This window comes from Lissotriton helveticus, chromosome 7 (assembly GCF_964261635.1).
Source record: "Lissotriton helveticus chromosome 7, aLisHel1.1, whole genome shotgun sequence".
Classification (NCBI taxonomy): Eukaryota; Metazoa; Chordata; class Amphibia; order Caudata; family Salamandridae; genus Lissotriton; species Lissotriton helveticus.
In genome coordinates, this window is record NC_136068.1 from 1,044,184,326 (window position 1) to 1,044,205,816 (window position 21,491).

The window sequence follows — 21,491 nt, forward strand, 5'->3', positions numbered from 1 at the left end:
TGTTTGTTTTTTCACCAGAATACGTGCATAACGAAAACGCCATAGACACGTAAGCTTCCGAAACATATTATTAAGTTCACGTTTTCTAAATATAGAGCACAAAGGGCGCACGTTGCATAACACTTGGCACATGGGGAAAATGCATGAAAACAAACAGCATGATGTATGACCTACAGCTAAGAACGTGTTTAATACATGCAATACAGTGTAAATGTGAAAAAAGTTTTAGTTTCTTTCAATATACCGATGCTATATCCTTTGTGCTTATAGAGCTCCCAGATGAAGGGCACATACGCCCGAAATGCATTGGAGCATGAGTTAAAGACAACAAGAATGTTATGCCTATGATTTGTTCGCAAAAAGCATGAAATAATCTAAAATGATTAAGGACCTATACAATGAAAATACTAAATGAAATAAAGGTATTGAAAAAGGAAAAATCTTGAAAGGAGTCCAATCATTGGAACCAAAGGTGTGCCCTAACCAAGGATGCTCCCAAATTACTGGTAGCACAATTTTTCATATAAGTAACATTGACGCGATACTGGGCGGACACGTCACTTGAAGGAGCACCCTACCCAGCGTGAATATTGCTCACAACACTGACCACAACTGGATTAAAACCCTCAGTGGCTGTGCACCCACCACAAAACCTAATACGATATGCATCCTTAAAACACCATCTTGCACCCACATACACTTCCATATGAACACAGGTATACCCATTGATAGACACATCTTGAAGGATAGTCTGACAAATGCTCATGGACATACACCCTCAAAGTGGTATCCGTTCACCTTCTTGGGTGGACTTTCCTTGCGGGTGGGGATAGATGAATTGATGAGGTGTTAGGGATTGCATGGGGGTGATTAGATGCATATGGCTGTCTGTTCCTTTAGAGCTGCTGTGGGTGTTTGGGTCATAGATAGTTTTCTGTTTAATGCATGGTTGCCTGTTTCCGGTACTCTGCTGGTAATGTCATGAATGAGTTCAAGGTCTCTTGCTGTTTCTGGGTTGGAGTGTCCTGGAATAGCCAATGCATTTGGTTAAAACTGAACCTGACGTCCTTATCTGAAGAGCCACCTTGTGAAGGGTGCGTGTTGTGTCCTAACTTCTGTTTCTCGATTTAGGGAGGTTGCGTTGAGGAACAGCCCAATGCAGCACGTGCAGGATGTGAAATCCTCAAATAAAAACTGCCGGATTGTGGTAGCCGTGGCAGAAAATGATTCTCCAGAGTTCCAGAGGCAGTCTCGGGAATATTTCCAGGTATGTGTCCAGGAACTGGCTGAAATAACCTCTGTAGCCACAAACTATACTTCCTCTCTGACCTTGCGGACCCTGATTGGCTTATTGCTTCCTTTCCTGGAGCATGAGCAATGAGCTAGTCAACGCATTATGGACAGAGCCTCCGGGTCTAGTCTGAACTGAATGTGCAGAGTTTGAGTCCCTCCTTTCCTCCTCCAGAGCCTCCTGGACGACGGTCAGGTCAGACTTCATTCTCTGAATGTACTGATCTATGTCCTGCTAATCTCCTTCTTTCCATTAACTTCCTCTGGGTCTCCTGGGTGAAGGCTATTCCAGATTTCAGTCTGTGTCCATATTCTATGCCTCTACTCTCCTTCCCTCCCAAGATCCTAGTGGATGAAGGCTGGTATAGATGGGACTGTGTGTAAAATCTCTACCCCTCTGGTTCTCTGCTTCTATTTAGGAGTCCCCCAGAGATCTATTCTCTCCCCATCTCTCTTTAACCTCTTTATGGAACTGTTGCAAAGTCATCCTGTGCCCTGGGCACCCCCCAACTTTTTGCTGACTGGAACTGGTGGTAACTGACTCTGTTTAACCAGGCCCAGGGCCAGTGCCAAGCTAAAAGGAACACATTAGAATACAGTTGAGACACCCAACATACACTAGGGTACACTATGGTATGGTGGGGTACCCCCTGTAATCGGCATGACCCACCCCATAAGCCCCTAGTATGTAATAGGGCAGGGGATTGAAACTACCTAGAAGTCTCCAGTATCCTGGGACAGGGCAGTTTAGAGGCCAGCAGATTTTCTGCACTAGCATGTGTGCAGTGCTGAAGCCTGGGGTCAGTTTAAAAGCATCCATGGTGGCCAGGACAGCTTTTAAACCTTAAATTGTGCCCAAACTCGACTTTGGGGTAGGGGTCCTTAAAAATGAAAAACCTACCATGTTTTGCATGCATATTAGGGACCCCCAGGGTCACCCCTAGGTATTCCAGGGGTGGAGGGGTCAGTTATCTATAAGGTACACCCTTATAACATGAGTTTTTATATGCCTGGGTAAAGTGAAATTTTACAATTCAATCCCCATAATGTGTTAAAGTGCTGCTCAAATTTGACTTTGATGCTAGAAGAATTGGGTAAGGATAATCTGCATGATTTCTGCAGATTCAGAACCCCTGAAGTCTGCCCTAGGTGCATAGGGGGTGGGGGTCCTGTAGAAATTAGGGAAATACTTATAAAATATGGTTTTATAAGCCCTGGTGTTACAAAAGTGGCCCCAGTCACTTTCCCCATTACAAACCCAATGGCCCATAGGTTAACATGGTAGGAAGTTATGAATTAATAAATATTGATAGGAGAGGACTAGCCGGACCATTCAAAGACTTCCCAGAATGGTAGTAGTAAATCCAACAATATTATATTGTTGAATTTCTCCTAAAGTGTACATACAAGAAGTTATAAGACTTTCTTGTTTGTAAGTCTAAATTCAGCCTTTCAGTGGTCTGCCCTGATTGGTCAGAGTTAAGTGGATTAGCCAGGCTGCTGGGAGGGCAGTGTGCTGGTCTATAGGAATGCCAGGCCAGGAGGTGGCGTCGTAAACTATGCTCTTCAAAGGCAGAGGGGAGGCCTGGGTTTCAGTCCACTCGGACAGTCTTGACCCAGAGTCAGGGCTAGGCTTAAGGAAGGTATGTGCAGATGCTAGGGGGAGAGTCCATGGAAATAAGCAATCCCAGGGGGTGTGTTTAGCCAGCTCTTACCTCCTTGCTGGAAAATCAGCCATTATGGATTTGGAAGAATGATGCACTCTGGGACAAACTAATGCCACACTCTACAGGATGTGGTCATAACTATGAGGAGTTGCCCTGCTCTCATTGGTCAGCAGTGACCTGGTGCTTGACCCAGAGAATTTTGAATAAGTATCTGAGCCCTCCATATCTGCTGCTTGAAACTTACTGAAGCAAGAAGTGCCCTGCTGAGAAGTTTTGCTGCGCAACGATTTCTAAGGCCTGACCTCTCAAGACTCCACAAAGTGAAACTGCAGCGCTGTGGATTACCTTGCTGCCTAAGGACTCAAGAGTTGAACTCCCTGCAAGCTACAGGTTAAAAGAGCTCACCTGGACAGCCCCACAAAGAATTCAAAGCCTGGAGTACCAGTGGATTTGTAAGGGTTTTGTTCAAGTGGATTGCGGAATTGAAGTTTCACACTTTCAAGGACCCTCTTGGAGATTGCAGAACCTTGGATTGTGTGTTGGATACTTTGGGACCCGCAAGCAGTACGCCAGGAAGGTGTTCTAACTGGACCCCGCTTGCTGAAGAAGGCGGCCCACTACAGTGGTGAGAATTCTTCAGAACAATTTATAAAGGTATGTCCCTGACAGAGAAAATGAAATGACTTAAAAGGGCGCTGTTGGTTTCTACGCACTAGAAAGTGACTTATCTTTAAAAATTCATATCTCTGGTTCCCTACAGTGGATTATTTTTGTTTTGGTGTCATTTAAAGATAAAAATATTACCTATTTAGGTTTCGTAACCTGGCGAGGGGCGAAGCCACTCCCAGATCGAAATCTGTTGTTTCTAATAGTGAGGTTAGGACAGCCTCTGTTTCCAATTGGCTAGCTCCATAAATGGAGGCTAGCCATTGGGAGGCAGAGGCTGTCAATCGCGTTTTCTCTCGAAAACGCGATTCGGGGGCGTTTCTGGTGCTTTTTTTAAGCCCCGCCCATTTGTCCCGGGCCGCGCTGCGATTGGCTGCCGGCCCGGGACACCCCCGTGACGTCATTCCCGGGCCGCGCTGTGATTGGCTGGCCGGCCCGGGACCTGACTTGTTTACTCTTTGCTTTCTCCTCAGTCTCTGTTCAGCTTCTGTCTGTCTCTGCGCTCCTACTCCTCTCTGTTTCTTAAAAGTGCATGTTATCTGCTTTGCTGTGTCCCTATTTTACTGCTTTATTTAAATCTCTCCCTCCATTTCCCTATCTAGCTTCCTTAAAGCCGGCATCCTTTGCTCTTCCTAATTCTTTAGGACACCCGTCGCTTAATCCCCTCGGCAGTTTTTTTGCGCTCCGAATTTTCACCCCACCGCCGCCCCGGTAGGCTCCGCTTTCTACCTTCTGCCCCTGTCTCACCAGCAGTCGAATTTCCCTCGCTGACCTCCGCCCCGGTAGGCTCCGCTTACTACCTTCTGTCCCGTCTCACCAGCAGTCGAATTTCCCTCGCTGACCGCCGCCCCGGTAGGCTCCGCTTTCTACCTTCTGCCCCTGTCTCATCAGCAGTCGAATTTCCCTCGCTGCTCCCTTGTTTCTCGGTGGACATCAACGCACCCCGGGCATGTGCGGGATGAGAAGTGACCGAGAGAACGGGGTGGAGAGCAGCTTTTGAGCGCCACCCCCTGCCGGTGAGCTAACCGCCAGCATAGCCGCAGCCATGTCGGCTATCTCTGCAGCGGAGAAGGTGGACGGATTCATGCGCAAATCTGTGCGCAAGGCGCAGCGCCAGAAGCGCTCCCAAGGCTCGTCGCAGTTCCGATGTTAGGGCAGTGTGGTGGAGCTCTCACCACTGCCGCAGCTCCGAGGTGAGGGGACTTGTCCGTGTACTGTGCAGTGAGAGGAGGCTTGTAAGGCGCTTCCACTCAGTATAATAGTATAATTGTACCTCCTCTCTAGCACTCGTAACATGTAACCTCAGTATGTGATGTGGAGTAGTTTATCCAGTTTTGTTTTCGTATCTATAGTTTACTGCCCCTCTCAGTATCAGTTCCGGCCTGTCATTACCAAATAAACAGGAAAGAGCAGAACTGTGCTCTATCTGATCAACGACAATTTGAGGATCAACAGGATTGTTGGAGCAATTCTAGCATCCCACAATGTTGATTCGAGGGCTAACAGGTCAATAAAGGACAACTAAGTAACTGGACGAACATTTCTCACCAAAGGCTTAAAACCCTGCCATATACGTCGAGGTTTGTGCTAGAGTGGACAGGGATGTCAAATCAAGTGCTCATGTACAGGCTGACACCTTGTGTTCTAGATACAATTCGTTTGTATAAATGCATGTATGTATATGTGAATATGAGTATCTTCTGGGTGACGCCGTGTTCACTCTTCTGTCCTCTTAGATACAGACAGTCCAGTAACACTTTGTCCCCGAGATTACCACATCACGTGCCTCTTGTACTGTTCATTCCTAGTGCTACTTCTGGATGAAAGGTGTCTCTGCATGGAAGCCTAGTTTGGAGAAAACATGGATTGTGGACGATCTCCTTACTTGACATACTGAGTTGGTGACTGCTGGCGGTGTGTGAAAGTATGTATTGCTTAAAGAAAGCATCCTTTCACCAGCACTTCTTTGAACCCCCAAATATGGTTGACTTTGTAGAGTTCATTATAACAACGCTTTCTTAAAATAGCATGAGTAATGAAAGACCTTATTGAATCCACCTGTTTATTTTTTTCTTGTGTGGTCCTGGCACGAGCTCCTGTCACAGTATGAATTGATAAAAGGCGTATACCATCTCTTCTCTTGTGTGTAAACTGACACCCTAGCCATCTGTAGTTGATACTTTAAGCTAGCTGTGTTTTCTATTCAAAGCAAGGGGTACCAAATACACCCCAACCTGTTCGTGTGCTGGCAAATGTCCTGTTTCTGACTCCTAGTATGCTGTCTAACAAGTGTCTGGGATGATACAAGGCTCAATAACACCCCACCTGCTCCCAGGACTTCATCAGAAAGTTCACATCCTAGTGTTTCTATCCTTGTGATTGACTGGAATAGGATGACACACCGCACTCGCATCTTTGCTACAGTAGAAGCTATTATTATGCTTCTACTTGAAACACGGCCTTCTATAGGGGAAATTAGGTCAAGAGCTGGGTGATTGATGCCCGTTACCTCCCCTTATGTAGTCATTTTAGACATCACAAACACAGCCTTTAAGTCATTATAATCACATATTGACATTTCAGGACGCTACAGTGCGCGGGGCACCCTAGAAATCATATATAACATGCTGTTTTATTAGTTACATCATTGTGATCGTTTATATGTGATGTACAAGACCAGCTAAGACCCCTGTCTCTCGTCGGACATTGAAGTGTGTGTTTTATGCAAATTGCATTGATCAGTCGCGATTTGCATTAGGCCTTCTAGACCGCTGACACTTTCGCCTCCTAGAATGCTGTTTGTAAATCCAAAGGGCATAAACTGTAGAACACAGGCAGTCCACCTCACAGGAATGCATTCACAAAGTCCCACAGCAAGTTAAGGAAACATTCATAACACGCACATTTCACACACTAAGAAACGCAGACCTACAGACTAGACCTTAGTAAAGATAACTGGCAGGTCATGAGTTAATACTGGGTACAGAACCATGTTAAAATGTGTCATGCTAATCGCATATGGTAACTGCCTAAAGTGATTAGTGAGTGCTACAAGATAGGCAGCGTTCCCAAGGAAGAATACAGAACTAACCAAGTGCCTAATGTGCTGCGGATGTGCAGCGTTCCTGTGGCAAGGAGTGTTCAATACTATTAAAACTCACGTTTGCCCAGAAACGCTCGGGGCTTGCAAATAGGAGGCGAGGCATTGGACTGAGTGTCCTGAAGCAGCGATTCCCTGGTGACTTATTCCTGGAGCGGCAGATCAGGAGCGTTGGGAAGTGCTTCCAGGGTAGTTTTTTAAAAACTGCTTACAGCAAAACAACTGTTCTTAATTTTCAACGAGAATTTAGTGCACAGTCCACCAGCACATCGTGTTTCAATCTTAATTGACCAGAGATTTGTTTAGCTGGCCTTCAGTTCAACATATATGTCTGCTAAATAATCCACATTTGTAAAGCGCAAACAATCACCCGTAAGGGTCTCTAGGCGCCGTCGGGAAGATTAAGGTTAAAAAACACTGGTGCACATCATGCAAAAGCTTTTTTTTACACACGTCTTAACACTAAAAACCATCTTGTTCTTTAGTGATCTCAAATTGTCAGCATCAATGGAAATAGAGGCACATAGCAGCAAGCGAAACCGTTGCATTGTAAATGCTTGTTTTATAAATTGGTGTTGGATTTTTATTTTTGTGTTGTGTCTTAATTATTTACTGAAATTGTGTTTTTGAATGCTTTACATACCTGTCTTTGAAGTTAAGCCTGTCTGCTCGCAGCCACGTTACCAAGGGTTGAGCAAAGGAATAATTTTCTAAGACCTATGCTGAGTCCTATTATGTGTTAGTGGCCTTATTGCCAGTGGCAGACCTACATTTGCCCCTACCAATAACTCACTTTCCAACAGGAACCCCTCACCATTATTCTTAAACAAGCTGGAATCAACTACTTCCTCTATGCTGATGATACCCACCTTTACTATAAGATCAAAACCCACGCTGACATACTTTTTTTTTTTTTATTTAAACAACCTTTATTGTTCTCTGTCAGTGAATGAACACAGCCTGTGCCCTACAACCCGATGAGGGCCGGCAGCAGAGTGTCTCGAATCCGAAATAAGAAACTTTACAGTAGCATGACACAGCCATTAAGCCGACAACCCAGGGGCCTGGCGGCAATCTGTACAGTTAGAAATCAAGTCTCTGCGGTCATTGCAAGTGCCATGGAGCATCGCTGCCCCTCTATCAATCAGTAGCATACTAGAGTTATCCCCCAGCAACCATTTGTCAATCCCCACTAGTTACTATTATATTCAGGTAGTGTTCCCTTCTAGTGTAGAGCGTGTAGCATGTATTAACTATCCCCCCCCCAACTACCCTGCGCAATTCCGCACCCTCCCTGTGTACTTCTCGTATTCGAGCAGTGTCCAAGTGCCCTCAGACTTCACAGTGCTGGCTAAGTAATCAAGTAGCAATCTCACTTATGGCAGCAGCCCGATCGAGCCGCATAGCGCCGCACAACCCAGCCCGCATCTCCTAAAGGTGGTCATGGCCTATGGATCTCAGTCTGCCCTCACGAGTCACTACAAACACGCCATCCCCTATCTGCGCATTGCTCCCATGTGTCATATCAAGTGCGATCCCGCTAAGCTTGGATGAGTTGTGTATCTCCAGTGTGTGTAAATTCGTCTAGAATATGTCTAACCTCGCTCTGAACAACCTCCGCAGCAGCGCCCCCATCCTCAGCCCTAAAATGTGTCAGATATAGGCCCCAGAAGTTCTTGGGTCGGGACGTGGGTGGGAGAAGGTCGCTATAAAGCTCAGATTGTGTACAGCTATACAGCATATCCCTAGCCCATCTTTTGTCCGTTGGTAGTGGCCCCCTCATCCAGCAGATTGCCACTACTCTCCTGGCCATTAGCTTACCCATATCTGTGAGTCGTCTAACTGCCACCGGTAGGTCTCTGGAATAACCTAGCAGAGCAAGCGCCGGGTCTGGAGTCAGCTGAAGATTCAGAATCGCATTTATGGCTGTGAAGATACTGTCCCAATATTGCAGTACTCCTGGGCAATACCACGCTAGGTGCATATAATCTGCGACCGGTGCGTGGCATCTTTCACATTCAGCAGAGTGTCTCAGGCCATATCTGTGAAGGCGCTCCGGGGTGTAATAAACCCTCTGTAGAAACTTAAAATGCACCAATCTATGCCGACCATTCAGCAATAGTTTCTTAGTGTTCGCACAACAGTATCTCCACATATCGTCATCGATTTCAACTTGTAAGTCAGTTTGCCATGCCGTTCTCGCTTTTGTGAGTTGTGTCCCTTTGTGCTTCAGAGCGAGTTTGTACAGCTTAGTGATCAACTTCCTGGGGGTCTCCGTTTTGATCATGCATGTGAGTTCCGGGACCTCAGGGGGTTCTGCCATAGCTGGACCTAGCAGGTCCGTTAATGCACAACGAACCCTATGATATGAAACCGGCATAGCAGGGAAGCCTCACTTCCCTCCGTTACAATTTGCTCGCTTGTTTTCACTGTTCCATCCGCAAATAAGTCTCCCGCCGTCTTGATGTGCAGTTTATTTAGTGCTTGAACTACGCTTTTTTCTCTCATCGGCACTATCCACAAGGCCCACTCAATGGGCATACTAGGCGAATATAGAACCGCGCTCTCATGAGCCTGCAGGAGGGAGTGCCATGCATGGTTGGTTGCTGTAATGGAGTCCAGGACACCCGTTCTCCGATCCACAGGTCTGAAGACCGTGGCAGGGAGGGGCAGAGGGTCCGCAAAGAGCCGTTCCATGCGGAGGTGGGGGATCCCAGCATCTCCGTGGATCCACGTATGGAGGTGGGATGCCTGTGCCACTCTGTAATATAGCTCTAGATCAGGGGCACCCAGACCACCCATCTCGCATGGCAGTGTAAGCAGAGTCCACTTTGCTCTGGGTTGTTTGCCTCCCCACGCCAGCTTAATCATAAGTCGTGTCATGGATTTGAAGAAAGTTTTGGAGAGTACCATTGGAATGGCGCTAAACAGGAAGAGGAATCGGGGAAGGACCACCATTTTCATGATGGCTATATGTCCCAATAAGGAGAGTGGAAGCTTGCACCATGCCTCCACATCGTCCTCCAGTCTACTATATGCCATCCTGTAGTTCTCTCGCAGTACTATTTCAGAGTCCTTGTGCAGCTTGACTCCTAAGTATCGAACCGGGTCAGTGGACCACTGCAGTGGATACTCCATGTCAAACCTACAGGTTACAGGGGTGAGGGGAAACGCCACTGACTTCGTCCAATTGACTTTGAGGCCAGACAGAGTGCCAAAATGCACCACTTCTCTCAGCATTGATGACAAGTTATTTTCTGGGTCACGAACATATAGCAGGGTGTCGTCTGCATATGTCGACACTACTATCTGATATGCTGGGAAGTTGACTCCTTCATTCCCATGGCATTCCCTGAGTGCACAGGCGAGAGGCTCCGCCACCAGTGCGTATAACAAGAGAGACAATGGACAGCCCTGTCTGGTACCCCTGCTAATAGGAAGTGAGTCCGTCAACCGATCTCCCAGTCGGAGCCTGGCCGTTGGTTTGTGATATAGTGTGCCTAGCATTTGGAGAAACGGCTCGCCTAGGCCCATGCGTCGCAGTACTCTACTTAAGAATGGCCACTCGACGGAATCAAAGGCCTTCTCCATATCGAGAAAGACGCTATGGCCTTAGTGTCTTGCCTAATGTGTTGCATAGTGCCCAGCACGATTCGTATATTCTAGGTCAGATTTCTCTCTGGAATGAAACCCGCCTGTTCCGGTGCGACCAGCTCTGGGGCCAGAAGTGCAAGGCGAGTGGCTAAAACCTTCGCGTATAGCTTTGCATCAACATTCAATAACGAAAGTGGCCTGTAGGAGCCACACTCATTGGGAGATTTCCGGGTTTAAGAATTGTGACTATTAGTGCTTCTCTCACTGTTCGCGGCATGCTCCCCTCAACGCAGATGTCATCGAACAGAGTGGACAAATGCGGGAGTAGCTTTTCCTGGAATTCTTTGTAAAATCCCACTGTGAGCCCATCTACTCCTGGAGCACTGTCAGAGCGCATACTCGACAGGGCCTCCGCTATTTCGTCTCTCTCTATGGGTTGCATGAGAAACTCCCGCTGCGCGTTAGTAAGCATGGGCAGCGAAATATGTTCAAGATAGTCCGAGATGTCATCTGATAGGTCTCCACCCCTGGAGGAGTACAAGTCAGTATAATAGCTCCTAAACTCTTCAGCTATCTCCTTTTCGTCTGTAATTACTACTCACTCGGGCGTCTTCAACTCCGAGATCTGGGATTTCCCCCGGCTACCCCTGAGTATTCTAGCTAAGAGTGAGCTAGGTCGGTCTCCTTCCCCATACGTTCGTGCAGTGGCATATTTGCCCATGTGTTGTACCTCTCTGTCGGCCTCCTCATTGTATTCAGTGATGAGTGCTTTAATTTCGTCAGATATCGCTGGGTCCGAGTCGTTCCTTTGTCGTTCCTCCAGCACCGTCAGTTTCTTTTCTAACAGTGACAGCCTTTGCCGGATGGATTTAAGGACACTCGAGTGCCTGGACATAGCTATGCCCCTAATGTACACTTTAAAGGCCTCCCAGATGGATTGGAAATTGTCAACAGAGCCTAAGTTAGCCTCAAAAAAGACATCTATCTCTTCCGCGAGCTCCCCTCGGAACTGTGTGTCTAGCAGTGAGTACGGGGGAAAACGCCATGTGAACGGGGGGATTCGCCCTTGCCGGGGACTCCAGCTCTAGCAGGAGCGGAGAGTGGTCAGAGAGAGTGCGCGCCAAGACAGTGCAACCCCTGACGCGACGCAGCAAAGTGGAGCTAGCTAGCCAATAGTCTATTCCCGTGTGTATGTCATGATAGGCAGAATAGTGCGTAAAACCACCCTGTGTGTCGTGTTTGTACCTCCAGACATCCTCCACATCCTGGCTAACCATTTCTGCCTGCAGCGCCTGCGCTGCTGCAGAGGGCCTGCGTGGAGGGCCAGCTGATCTATCCAGGGCAGGATCCATTGTTAAGTTTAAGTCTCCCCCATAGCGATTGGGACATGAGAAAGGTGCGAACCACACCAGCCAAGTTACGGTAGAACTCAGGAGAGTCGTAGTTAGGGCCATATACCTTAATGACCAGTAGATCTAGACCCATCCCTGCGCATCGTGTGATCACATACCGGCCCTCTGTCTGCTTGAAGTTGTGTCAGTGTCAGCTGCGATCTAGGGTTAACCCAGGTTATCACACCTCTGGAATGCGACGTGAATCCCGCCGCCGCAGTGCAGCCCACCAGACCTTTGCTCTGTAACATCTTGCTTGTGAGTGGTAGGTGTGTCTCTTGTAAGAGTGCTAAGTCTATCCTCTGTCGCTGCAGGTAGCTCACTACTTTCCTAAGTTTCGGGTAGTAATTTAGACCACGGACATTCCATGTCAGAGCCCGCAGCCTAGCAGGGGAATCATGTGCATCCGAGTTAGGAGCGCCCCCCCATCAGGTCGCTTGAGGCGCAGATTAAGTGGCAGAGAGTGTCGTAAGGGCCCAACAGTATCTTCACTATCTGTTTGGCGTACGTGTAGCGTAAGTGGCTGTGAGATGTGTAAACCCAGGGTAGGCGGTGTGCGCAAACAATGAATTCCCCCCTCAAAAATACAACATCCGTCAAATACCTCCTCCCTCCCACAGCAGACCTCCCCCAACTTGATCTTGCCGAACCCTATCCCTTCCCCCCTCCCTCTGTTTCCCTCCCCAACTGGATAAAACTCCTTTGAGTCAAGTAAGAGCATCATGCCCTGGGGCCGAGGTTGCCATGTTGTCAGCAATCAGTGCTAAGTCGCACTATGCCAGAGACATGGAACCCGCTGCCCGCAACGGTGTTAGTCACACATCAGCAAGTCTAGGGGGTAACAAGTCTCTTACACTCAAAAATAGGAGAGTGCAAAGGAAAAAGTGACTGAATCATACGACTTCCCCCATCATTGTGAATAAACATTGCAAAAATTGTAGCATAATATTGCATTTCAGACCCCATATCAGCAGTGCGTCCTTCGTTCACTTTAAGCACCACCCGGACCCTTAGTCTCTTGTAACTGCTTCTGTTAGTTCTCTTGTAACTTTTAGTCTCTACACAGCAGTTTCGGAGCGCATATAGTCATTCAGGCAGCACCCCCCCTTCCCTCAATCCCCAGCAGTCGGGAATTTTTCCTCCAAAAGGCACTGCCCCTGTACCTCACCGTAACTCGGGAACAGTTGTAGTCGGCGGGTCACTCCTGCTCGTCCAGTTGGCTGCTCTCTCCAGCCTCGCTTCTAGGGACACCCGCAGCTGGGCGATTTTCTTTCGACCAGCCCTTTAAAGCCTGCTGCAAGGCGCGTGGGTCTGTAAACAGATGAGAGTGTCCTTGCCTATTGACCCTTAGCTTCGCCGGGTATAGCATTGCGTAGTCCAAGCCTAAGTCTCGAAGCTGTTTCTTATAGGGAGCAAAATTTTGCTGGCCTCCTGTACTCTAGCGGTGTGATCCGGGTACAGAGAAATCTCCGACCCCTCATATTGTAGCGTTTTCTTGTCTCTGGCCCGCCGTAGTGCCGCATCCCTGTCCCTGTAGTTCAGCACCTTAGCAATGATCGGGCGTGGGGGGGCCCCCGGCTTCGGTCGCGGTCCCAAGGAGCGATGGGCGCGCTCGATCACAAACAGTGTAGAGAAAGTGTCCTCTCCGAGCAAAGTGACGAGTAGTTTTTCCACAAACCTCTCCATGTTTCCCATCTGCGTTGTTTCCGATAAGCCCATTATACGTAGATTACAGCGCCGAGACCTCGCCTCCAAATCCTCGGTTTTGTCCTGCAGGGTATTCATCAGTGATTCAATTTTTTGATGCCGGTGTTCAGCTCCAAGTGCGCTTCCTCCACTTCAGTTAGTCTCCGCTCAGACATATCGAGTCTTTCTGCGTGCTTGTCTATTCTTTCAGCCATCCTGTCCATTCTGTATGTAAGGGCATCGATTTTAGATCCCAAAGCCGACATACTGTTTTGAAGACCCTTATCCATCGCTAAAAGCATGGATTTTATGTCTGCGTCATTGTCAGCGCCGACGCCCTCTTGCAAAGCGCCATTTTTCGCGCGGGCCGCATCTTGCGATTTAGACCTCCGTTGGTCAAAAGAAAGTTTAGTTTGTGATTTATCCCCTCGCCCCATCATGTATGGAGCGTGCAGGGGCCGCACTCCCCTCAGTGTAAAATATGTACCTTGGTTAAGCGCTCGACAGCCGCCGAGCCCACTGGGACGGGGTGTTGCCCAACTGGTGTAGACGTGTTATTGCCTCAATACTGGCCCCAACTCTGTCGTCGTCGGGCAGTTGTAATTACCGGGGAGAAGACTGAGTTAGCTTCCGCCCAGCATCGGGCTATCAGCAGGGTTAGGCCGTTACTACTACACTATCTCCTGGCAATTGTCCAGCAGTACCCCAAGCTTCTGTAGCTCTCGCTATCGTGGAGAGGAAGGCTCGGGTCCGGCACCCCGTGTGGTCTCTAGTGAACTTACCCAGAGGTCCCGTCTGTGGTGCCCGACTTACATAGTCTGCTGATTAATGTCCAATTCGGTAAGCTGGGGCCCGAGGGGCACACCCCATAGGCACAGTGGGGCAGGCAGTCTAGGCTCTCCCGCTGCAGTCGACCGTTTCGTCTCTGTCGGAATTAAGTACCCTCCACGTTGTTAATTAATGTTTAATCCACAAGGATGTTTACTGCCCACGCTGTTCACCTCTTTTGATTCGGGGCTCCGTAGACAAATTCCGCAATATGGCGCCCAAACCAGACCGCATTAAGCGCCGCGCCTCTCTCACCAAGCCGCCGGGCCTCATCAGCTTTTGGAGGGCCTCCGCCGCCTCACGCGATCACTCTCACGGCGGGAGGGGGCGGGAGAGTCGAGGTATCACGAAGGGTTGCCTCTGTGTTCACAGCGGTCGGGCGACGCCTCGATGTAGTCGCAGCTGTCGTCCCTTGCCTCGAGGTTCCCGGTAGTAGGTTAGGGTCCGCACCCCTCTCGGGCTGACGGCACTCCTTGGCCGCATGCACTGCTACGGCAGGCGGATCGCCTCAGCACTCGAGGCCGCTGCTTCTTGGCCTACCGCAGTTTGGCACCTCCTTCTACTCGTTCGCAGGGACCCAGGCGCGGCGGAGGGTCAGGATTTCACCATGTGCACCGCACTGCTCTCCGCAGGTCAGGAGGTCTGGATTTGCACGCTATAAGTGCTGCTGATGCAGGATTAATGTAGGATTATAGAATTCACCGAGCGGAGCTCGGGGCTTATGCGGCCATGTTCTTTGCTGGCAAGCTCCGCCCTCCAACCCACGCTGACATACTTCACCTTTACAACACCCTCACTAAATCCAATCCTGGTTCCAAATAAATCATCTCAAACTGAACCCTATAAAAACTGAAATCATTCTTTTCTCCCCTAAAACTAACCCTCTCATTGTCTAACTCAGTCAAATCTCTTGGTATCTCCACTGACGATAACCTTAACCTCAATGCTCACATCAAAAATTTGTCAAAAGGAGCCCTCTTCACTCTCCACCATCTTAAGAAAATTAAGCCCTTTACACCATCAGAAGACTTTAAATTAGTAGTTCAATCCCTGGTCCTTTCGCAAATTGATTACGGCAACGCCTTCCTCACCGGAATCCCTAAGGTCCACCTAGCTCCACTCACATCTGTACTCAACCTTGCAGCCAGGCTAATCACCGACTGCAAACGTTTTGACCACATCTTCCCAGCCCTCAAAACTCTTAAACAGCTCTCTATCGAAGGCAGGTCTGCCTACAAAATGCTTGCATTACACACAAAGCCCTCCACCAAAACACTCCGCCATACCGCCATACCTCACCAACAAACTCTATTTAGCGGGCACTTCCTGACCTCTGAGAAGTACTAACGCTCTCCTCCTTGTCCCACCCCTGCTAAAAAAGAAATCCACACAATCCTGTTCCTTCTCTGGTAATGCCCCACTCACCTGGAATGCCCTCCCTAAAGACCTGCGATGCAACCCTTCCTATTTCAGCTTTAAAAGGACCTTAAAGTGCATCTCCTCAATAAATATTGGGGGTCTTAACCGGAACCCATTCTTTTATCTTCCTTGTCAAATATGTATATAGTTCTTGCTCTAATATCTGTTTTTGTATATTCACAAACCGTTTCTCTTTGTTAACCTGTTATGATTCCCTGCTGTTGATTTTTGTTCTTTTTATTGTGTTTTTTAATTTTGTTCTTTAATTCGGCCGATCACCCGACCCCTCCTGTGGGTGACGTACTTCTGGTGGGAGGCGGAGGCGGGCCCTCTTTCTCCAATCTTTATTTCTTCTACATGCCGGCGCAGCGCCTAAAGCAAGCCCGTCAGCGCCCGTCCGCGCCTGTATGTCGGCAGGCGCCAGGACCCCTTTTCCTGGGACTACTCAGACTCACACTTACTCCAGGGAGTGCCTGCTCGCCGTGCGAGGCAAAATACCTTGCGGCAATCACAATCTGCATTCAGACACTCCACAAATGCAGTGCAATAAGTGTGGGTTCAGAGTTGGGGCGACCCCTATGTCCCCCCTCGGGGCCCCTAGCTCCTCACATATTAATATCTTCAGTTTGAACTGTAGGTCTCTAGTAAAACACCATATAGAAATATTTGCTCTCCTCCAGGATTTCACACCGGACATACTCTTTATAACGGAAACATGGCTAACCAATGACTCTGTGGCAATTGCTGCTCTGGCCCTCCCCTCAAGTTATTCTTTGCTCGCACAGAACAGATCCTGTGGTAGGGGTGGGGGCCTAGCAGTGATATTCAAATCAGCCTTCCACTGCACTCTCCTACCTCATGACATCCCCGACTGTGAATGTGCACTGTTTAAAATCTGTTTATCACACACTTTCACCTTCACTGTACTTCCTATTTACCATCCCCCAGGGCCGTCTAGGGCCTTTCAAGAGGCCCTTGCTCTTTCAACGTCCAGTTTTTCCCTTGAGGCAGCCAATTTTAGCATTCTGGACGACCTGAATTTACACCTGGAACGCCAGGACTCCCAGGAGATTACTAACTTCCTGGGAGACTTGGAGGCCTGAAATTAACTCAATTAGTAGTGGGCCCATCTCATCTTGCAGGCACCTATTGGATCCTGTATTTTCAAACATCCGCTCTCTTGAAGCCCACGCCCCTCTCCAGTTAGCCTGGACAGACCACTTTCTTATTCATGTGAGCTTCGACCTAGCCGGCGCCCCTTTGCAGATTTCTCATCAAACTACCATGAAACGACCATGGCACAAACTGGACGCCTCTGGCTTTGCGTCCAGTTTAAAAGCATCCTGTCCTGTATGGCTCACTGATCTGGAGGAAGCTGATTTAGCTTATAGGAACTGGATTAGCAACACACTTGACGGCTGTATCCCTAAGAAATTGACTTGTGTTAAGCGCATGCGATCGCATGCTTGGTATAACGAGTCCTTAAGGCGGGGAAAAAACGGTGTAAATCCCTGGAACGCATCTGGAGACGTACCTATGACCCCACAGCAAAAAAAAATGTACAGGCTGGCGATCAAAGCCTACCACATACTTGTCCAAGAGGCTAAAGCTGCATTGTATACTAATTTGATTACATCTAGCTCTAACCCCTCCAAAGCCATTTTCTCTCTCATAAGTGATATGACAAAACCCTTAGCAGGAACTAATAATATCATCTCCACCAACCTGCACTGTGAAGTTCTGGCCCGCTACTTTATTAATAAAGTTGATTGTATTTATACGACTCTCGACGTGAGAAGGGGGTACCCAAACCATGGCCATCCAACTACGCATCGGATCCCTCCCTGTTGTTACAAGATCAACCTCATTTGTCCTGTAAAGACATGGAAACTCTGGCAAATAAGGTGAAATCAGGTTCTCCTGATGACCCTGTAAAACCCCACACCTTCAGGAAGTTCCAAGACTGCATCTTGATGGAGGGCAGGGCACTGATCAATAGATCACTTCAGTCAGTAGTGCTTCCTAAATCACTCTAAGGTTGTTCCAATACTGAAAAAGCCTTCACTGGATGCATCTGCCCCAGAGAATTTCCGGCCTATTTCCGTGCTCCTTGACTTGGCTACGGTAATGGAATCCCATGTTAACACCATCCTAACCAAGTATCTAGAAGAAAATAAGAGTCTGGACAGGTCACAAAACGGGTTCCGGCCTAAACACAGCACAGAATCCGCTTTGCTGGCAGTCACAGAGCAGTTGAAGGCAGCACTGGATGAGGGCAATACCACAGCACTGGTGCTGCTCGATCTGAGTGCGGCTTTCGACACGGTCTCCCATGAGATTCTGCTCCAACGACTCAGGAAAATCGTGGTCAGCGTCACGGCCTGGGCCTGGTTTGCATCTTTTCTATCTAATCGCTCTTTCCAGATCTACGCCCCTCCATACCAGTCCAGTACTTACCCCCTCTGCTGCGGTGTCCCTCAAGGCTCTGCTTTGAGCCGTACTCTCTTTAACGTGTACGTCCGCCCTTTGGCCCTCCTGGCCAAAGCCCGGGAGATCAATATGATATCCTACGCGAACGATACGCAGCTGCTATTTACCTTCTCCAACAACCCTGCGCTTGACCAACTGAGGTTCCAGGAGGATGTCTTGGCAATCTCAGATTGGATGGCGGAAAACTACTTCCAACTCAATTCCTCTAAAACGGAGATGCTTCTGGTTGGAAGAGACTCTCCCAAATGGGACTATCAGTGGTGGCCTGCTGCACTGGGCCCCCCGCCTCAGCCTAAAAGCACAGTTAAGAATTTAGGGGTCCTGATGGACAACTCCCTCTCCTTCAAACAGCATGCCAAAGAAGTGGCAGGTACTTGTTTCGGCCACATACGTGGGTTGAAACCCATCTTAGGTTTTTTTGCTGCCCCCATCCGTCAAGTGATCATTCAGTCAGTGGTCTTGTCTCGCCTTGATTACTGTAACAGACTTCTATTAGGTGCAAACAAAACGGTCACGAAAGACTGCAACAGAATGCAGCTGCCCGCACTCTATTCGCCCTATCTAAGCATTGCCACACCTCGCATCTCCTGCACCGCCTACATTGGCTTCCGATCGAATGGAGAATTCACTTCAAAACTCTTTGCACCATCCATAAGATTCTGTACGGTCCGGGCCCCCAGATTCTGCAGGGGCTCTGCTCACTCTATGTGCCGATATGAGCACTGCGTTCCGCAGACCTGCACCTGGCCTGTACTCCCAGGGTGCACAGGAGCAGAGCGGGGGGTGCTCATTTAGGTCCCTGGCCCCTGCCCTTTGGAACTCTATCCCAATCTCGGCTCGCCGCACTAAAAATCACTGGGCTTTCAGGAAACAGATTAAAACCTGGCTATTCTCCTGCACCTAGCCGGGGATGCCTGTGCTGTGCGCCTTTGCCCCGTGATGCCCTACATTATAGGCATCTTCTGGCTGTCCTTTCATCTAGCCTCTCAGCTTCCACCACTGCTGCCTGTCCGCTAGCGCTGGGACGCCCCGTTGCAGGGGTAGCCATGCGCTATACAAGCTCTGCTAACATAACATAACATACTGTAACTATCCTATACTCATGTAGAATGCTTTGATACCTCTGGTCCAGCCAGCGCTATATAAAACCTCTAAAATAAATACAAGAATAAAAATCTCATTCTCTCTGCATATATATCTCTCTCTCTCATGCCTTCTCTCTCTCGGTCTTTTTAGTACCAGCAGATGCCTGTCTTCTTAACTCTTCACCATCAGGGCCTGGTGGATGAAGGGTGTTCTATACCTGAATCTGTATACACATTGTATGTCTTTCCTCCCTCCAGACACTTCAGGTTGAAGTAGGATCTGTACTTTAGACTCTCCCTGCTTTACAAAGTACGTTGCAAACTCCTGATCTCTCCTCTAGTAAAATGTGGCCCTGGTCTGACACACCACTGGACTCACCCCATGTCCCATCTCTTTTCCTCCTTCAGACCTTTATTTATTAGATTTAATATGCAACCAAAACAAGCTACAGAGTGGTTTTTGGCATGCATGAAGCACATCATGAAGTGTTGATGTGAAAACATATACACAAGCAATAATAAAGTACGTTCAGCAGTGGTGCTGTACATTGAATAGATTACACGATAACAAATATACTGTTCTGTAGACCTCCGCGTAAGAGGCATGCAAAAAACGTACAGAGAGCACTCTACCCTCATCGTAGAATTACATTACTGCACATTGTTCCAGTGCTATTACTGCCATGAAAACAGGCCGGTGCCGCGCAGAACTTACCTCAAATGTGTACATTGTAACCCCTTTCACCATCATGAGGAAGTAATTCGTTATATAATGGGGGCCAGATATAGCAAGGTGTAGTAGAAGCATGAACTACTGCAGTGTCTACCACCACCAATGAATCGCACCATACTAAATCCTGCAACCACTCTGTCTTACCTAGTGAGGGGCCTGGTAGCCAGCACATCCATCATTTCCACTGGAGTAGACACGCCCAGCAGCCACCGACGAAAAGGGCAGCAGTGGGAATCAGAAGGTTTCAGTCTGCCCTCCGTGCGGCGTTCCCCACCTTAGGCAGAGTTCTCTGGCCCTCACCACACCAGCACTCATTGTCCACCAGGCTCTGGTGGGCGGGGCGGGGGCACTCCAGCAAAAGGCCCCACTCAGGGTTTCAGGATGCAACAATACCACAGGCATCTCTACCATCCCAGGTAAAATCAAGACCATATTTCAGGATATCACTGTCACTGCACTCACAGGTGGTTTGTCCTGTAATAGTAGGACCGTCTCCCGCTTCTGACAGCTATTAGAGGGTTCTTTTTATTGATTTATAAGCCCCCGTGGTTTTCTGGAAATGGAGGATATGCTGGCTTGCACTTTTCCCTCCTGCCTCCCTCTTCTGCGATTCGATGACGGCACTCAGAACACCATTACTATGACCTGTGCTGGTGGGGTCACCAGCCCGGCCACAGCTGCTAAAACAAGAAGTCTTCTTGGCAGAGGGCACACTAGAGTCGTACTGGAGTCCAGACTTACATTTCCTTGCACTGTACAGGTTCTTCGTCTATCATTTTCTTTCCTCAAACTATGTAGATTGAGACTCAACTTAGATTTAAATGTATCCAGGCTCTGAAACTCTGTTATTCCCTTTCCTTCCCAAGTCATGAAGCACGAGCTTGACCCGGGTTTAAGACACTATGGGGCAGATTTATGAAGGCCTTGCGCCGCCGGTGCGTCCCTTTTTCCCATGTTAAAAATGATGCACCGGCGGCGCAAGGCCTTCATAAATCTGCCCCTATATACTTACCATTAGGCCTTTTCGTCCTCTAAGCACCCACAGGACGAGCCTGATCACCCTCTGGTATTCTGTGCATCCCTCCGAGGTGGCCCTTCCGAGGTGGCTCCATTTCGGCACTAAGCTTCCTAGGAGCGAACACACTTCCTCGTCTGCATGTGGTCTGCATAATAGGAACACGTTACTCCTTATGTAAACATGATCATAGTTCTTCAGTTTGGATTTTGAACCCACAAACCCCATCATTTATCCTTCAGAGAAGAACCACATCACAAAGATCACAGGGCGTCTTACTAGTCCCTAATGCAGAAGGCCAGACTTATACAAGTAAACATGTTCCCCTAGAAGCCTCCCCATGCATACACGCCCGCTGGCTAGGTTAAAAACCTCTCCTACTCCATCACACCTCCCTCTTCCATGACCATACAGCACTCAAAGGTGCCCTGCACCTACTCTGCAGTGGGAGCTCAGGAAGTGTTGAGATGACGACCAGAGAGAAGACAAATCAAGTATCAGTCTCTCGCGTCCACTGAGACCCAATC

General features: G+C 48.5%; 1 protein-coding gene across 1 annotated transcript in view; it reads left to right on the plus strand.

Annotated features, from left to right (window-relative positions):
• AFMID (arylformamidase) overlaps positions 1-21,491 on the plus strand; it is a 378,279-nt gene that overhangs the window by 265,765 nt on the left and 91,023 nt on the right. Inside the window, exon 9 of the mRNA XM_078653875.1 lies at positions 1,132-1,267. Within this exon, the coding sequence (XP_078510001.1) occupies positions 1,132-1,267 (136 nt within the window). The remainder of the gene's footprint in view (positions 1-1,131; positions 1,268-21,491) is intronic.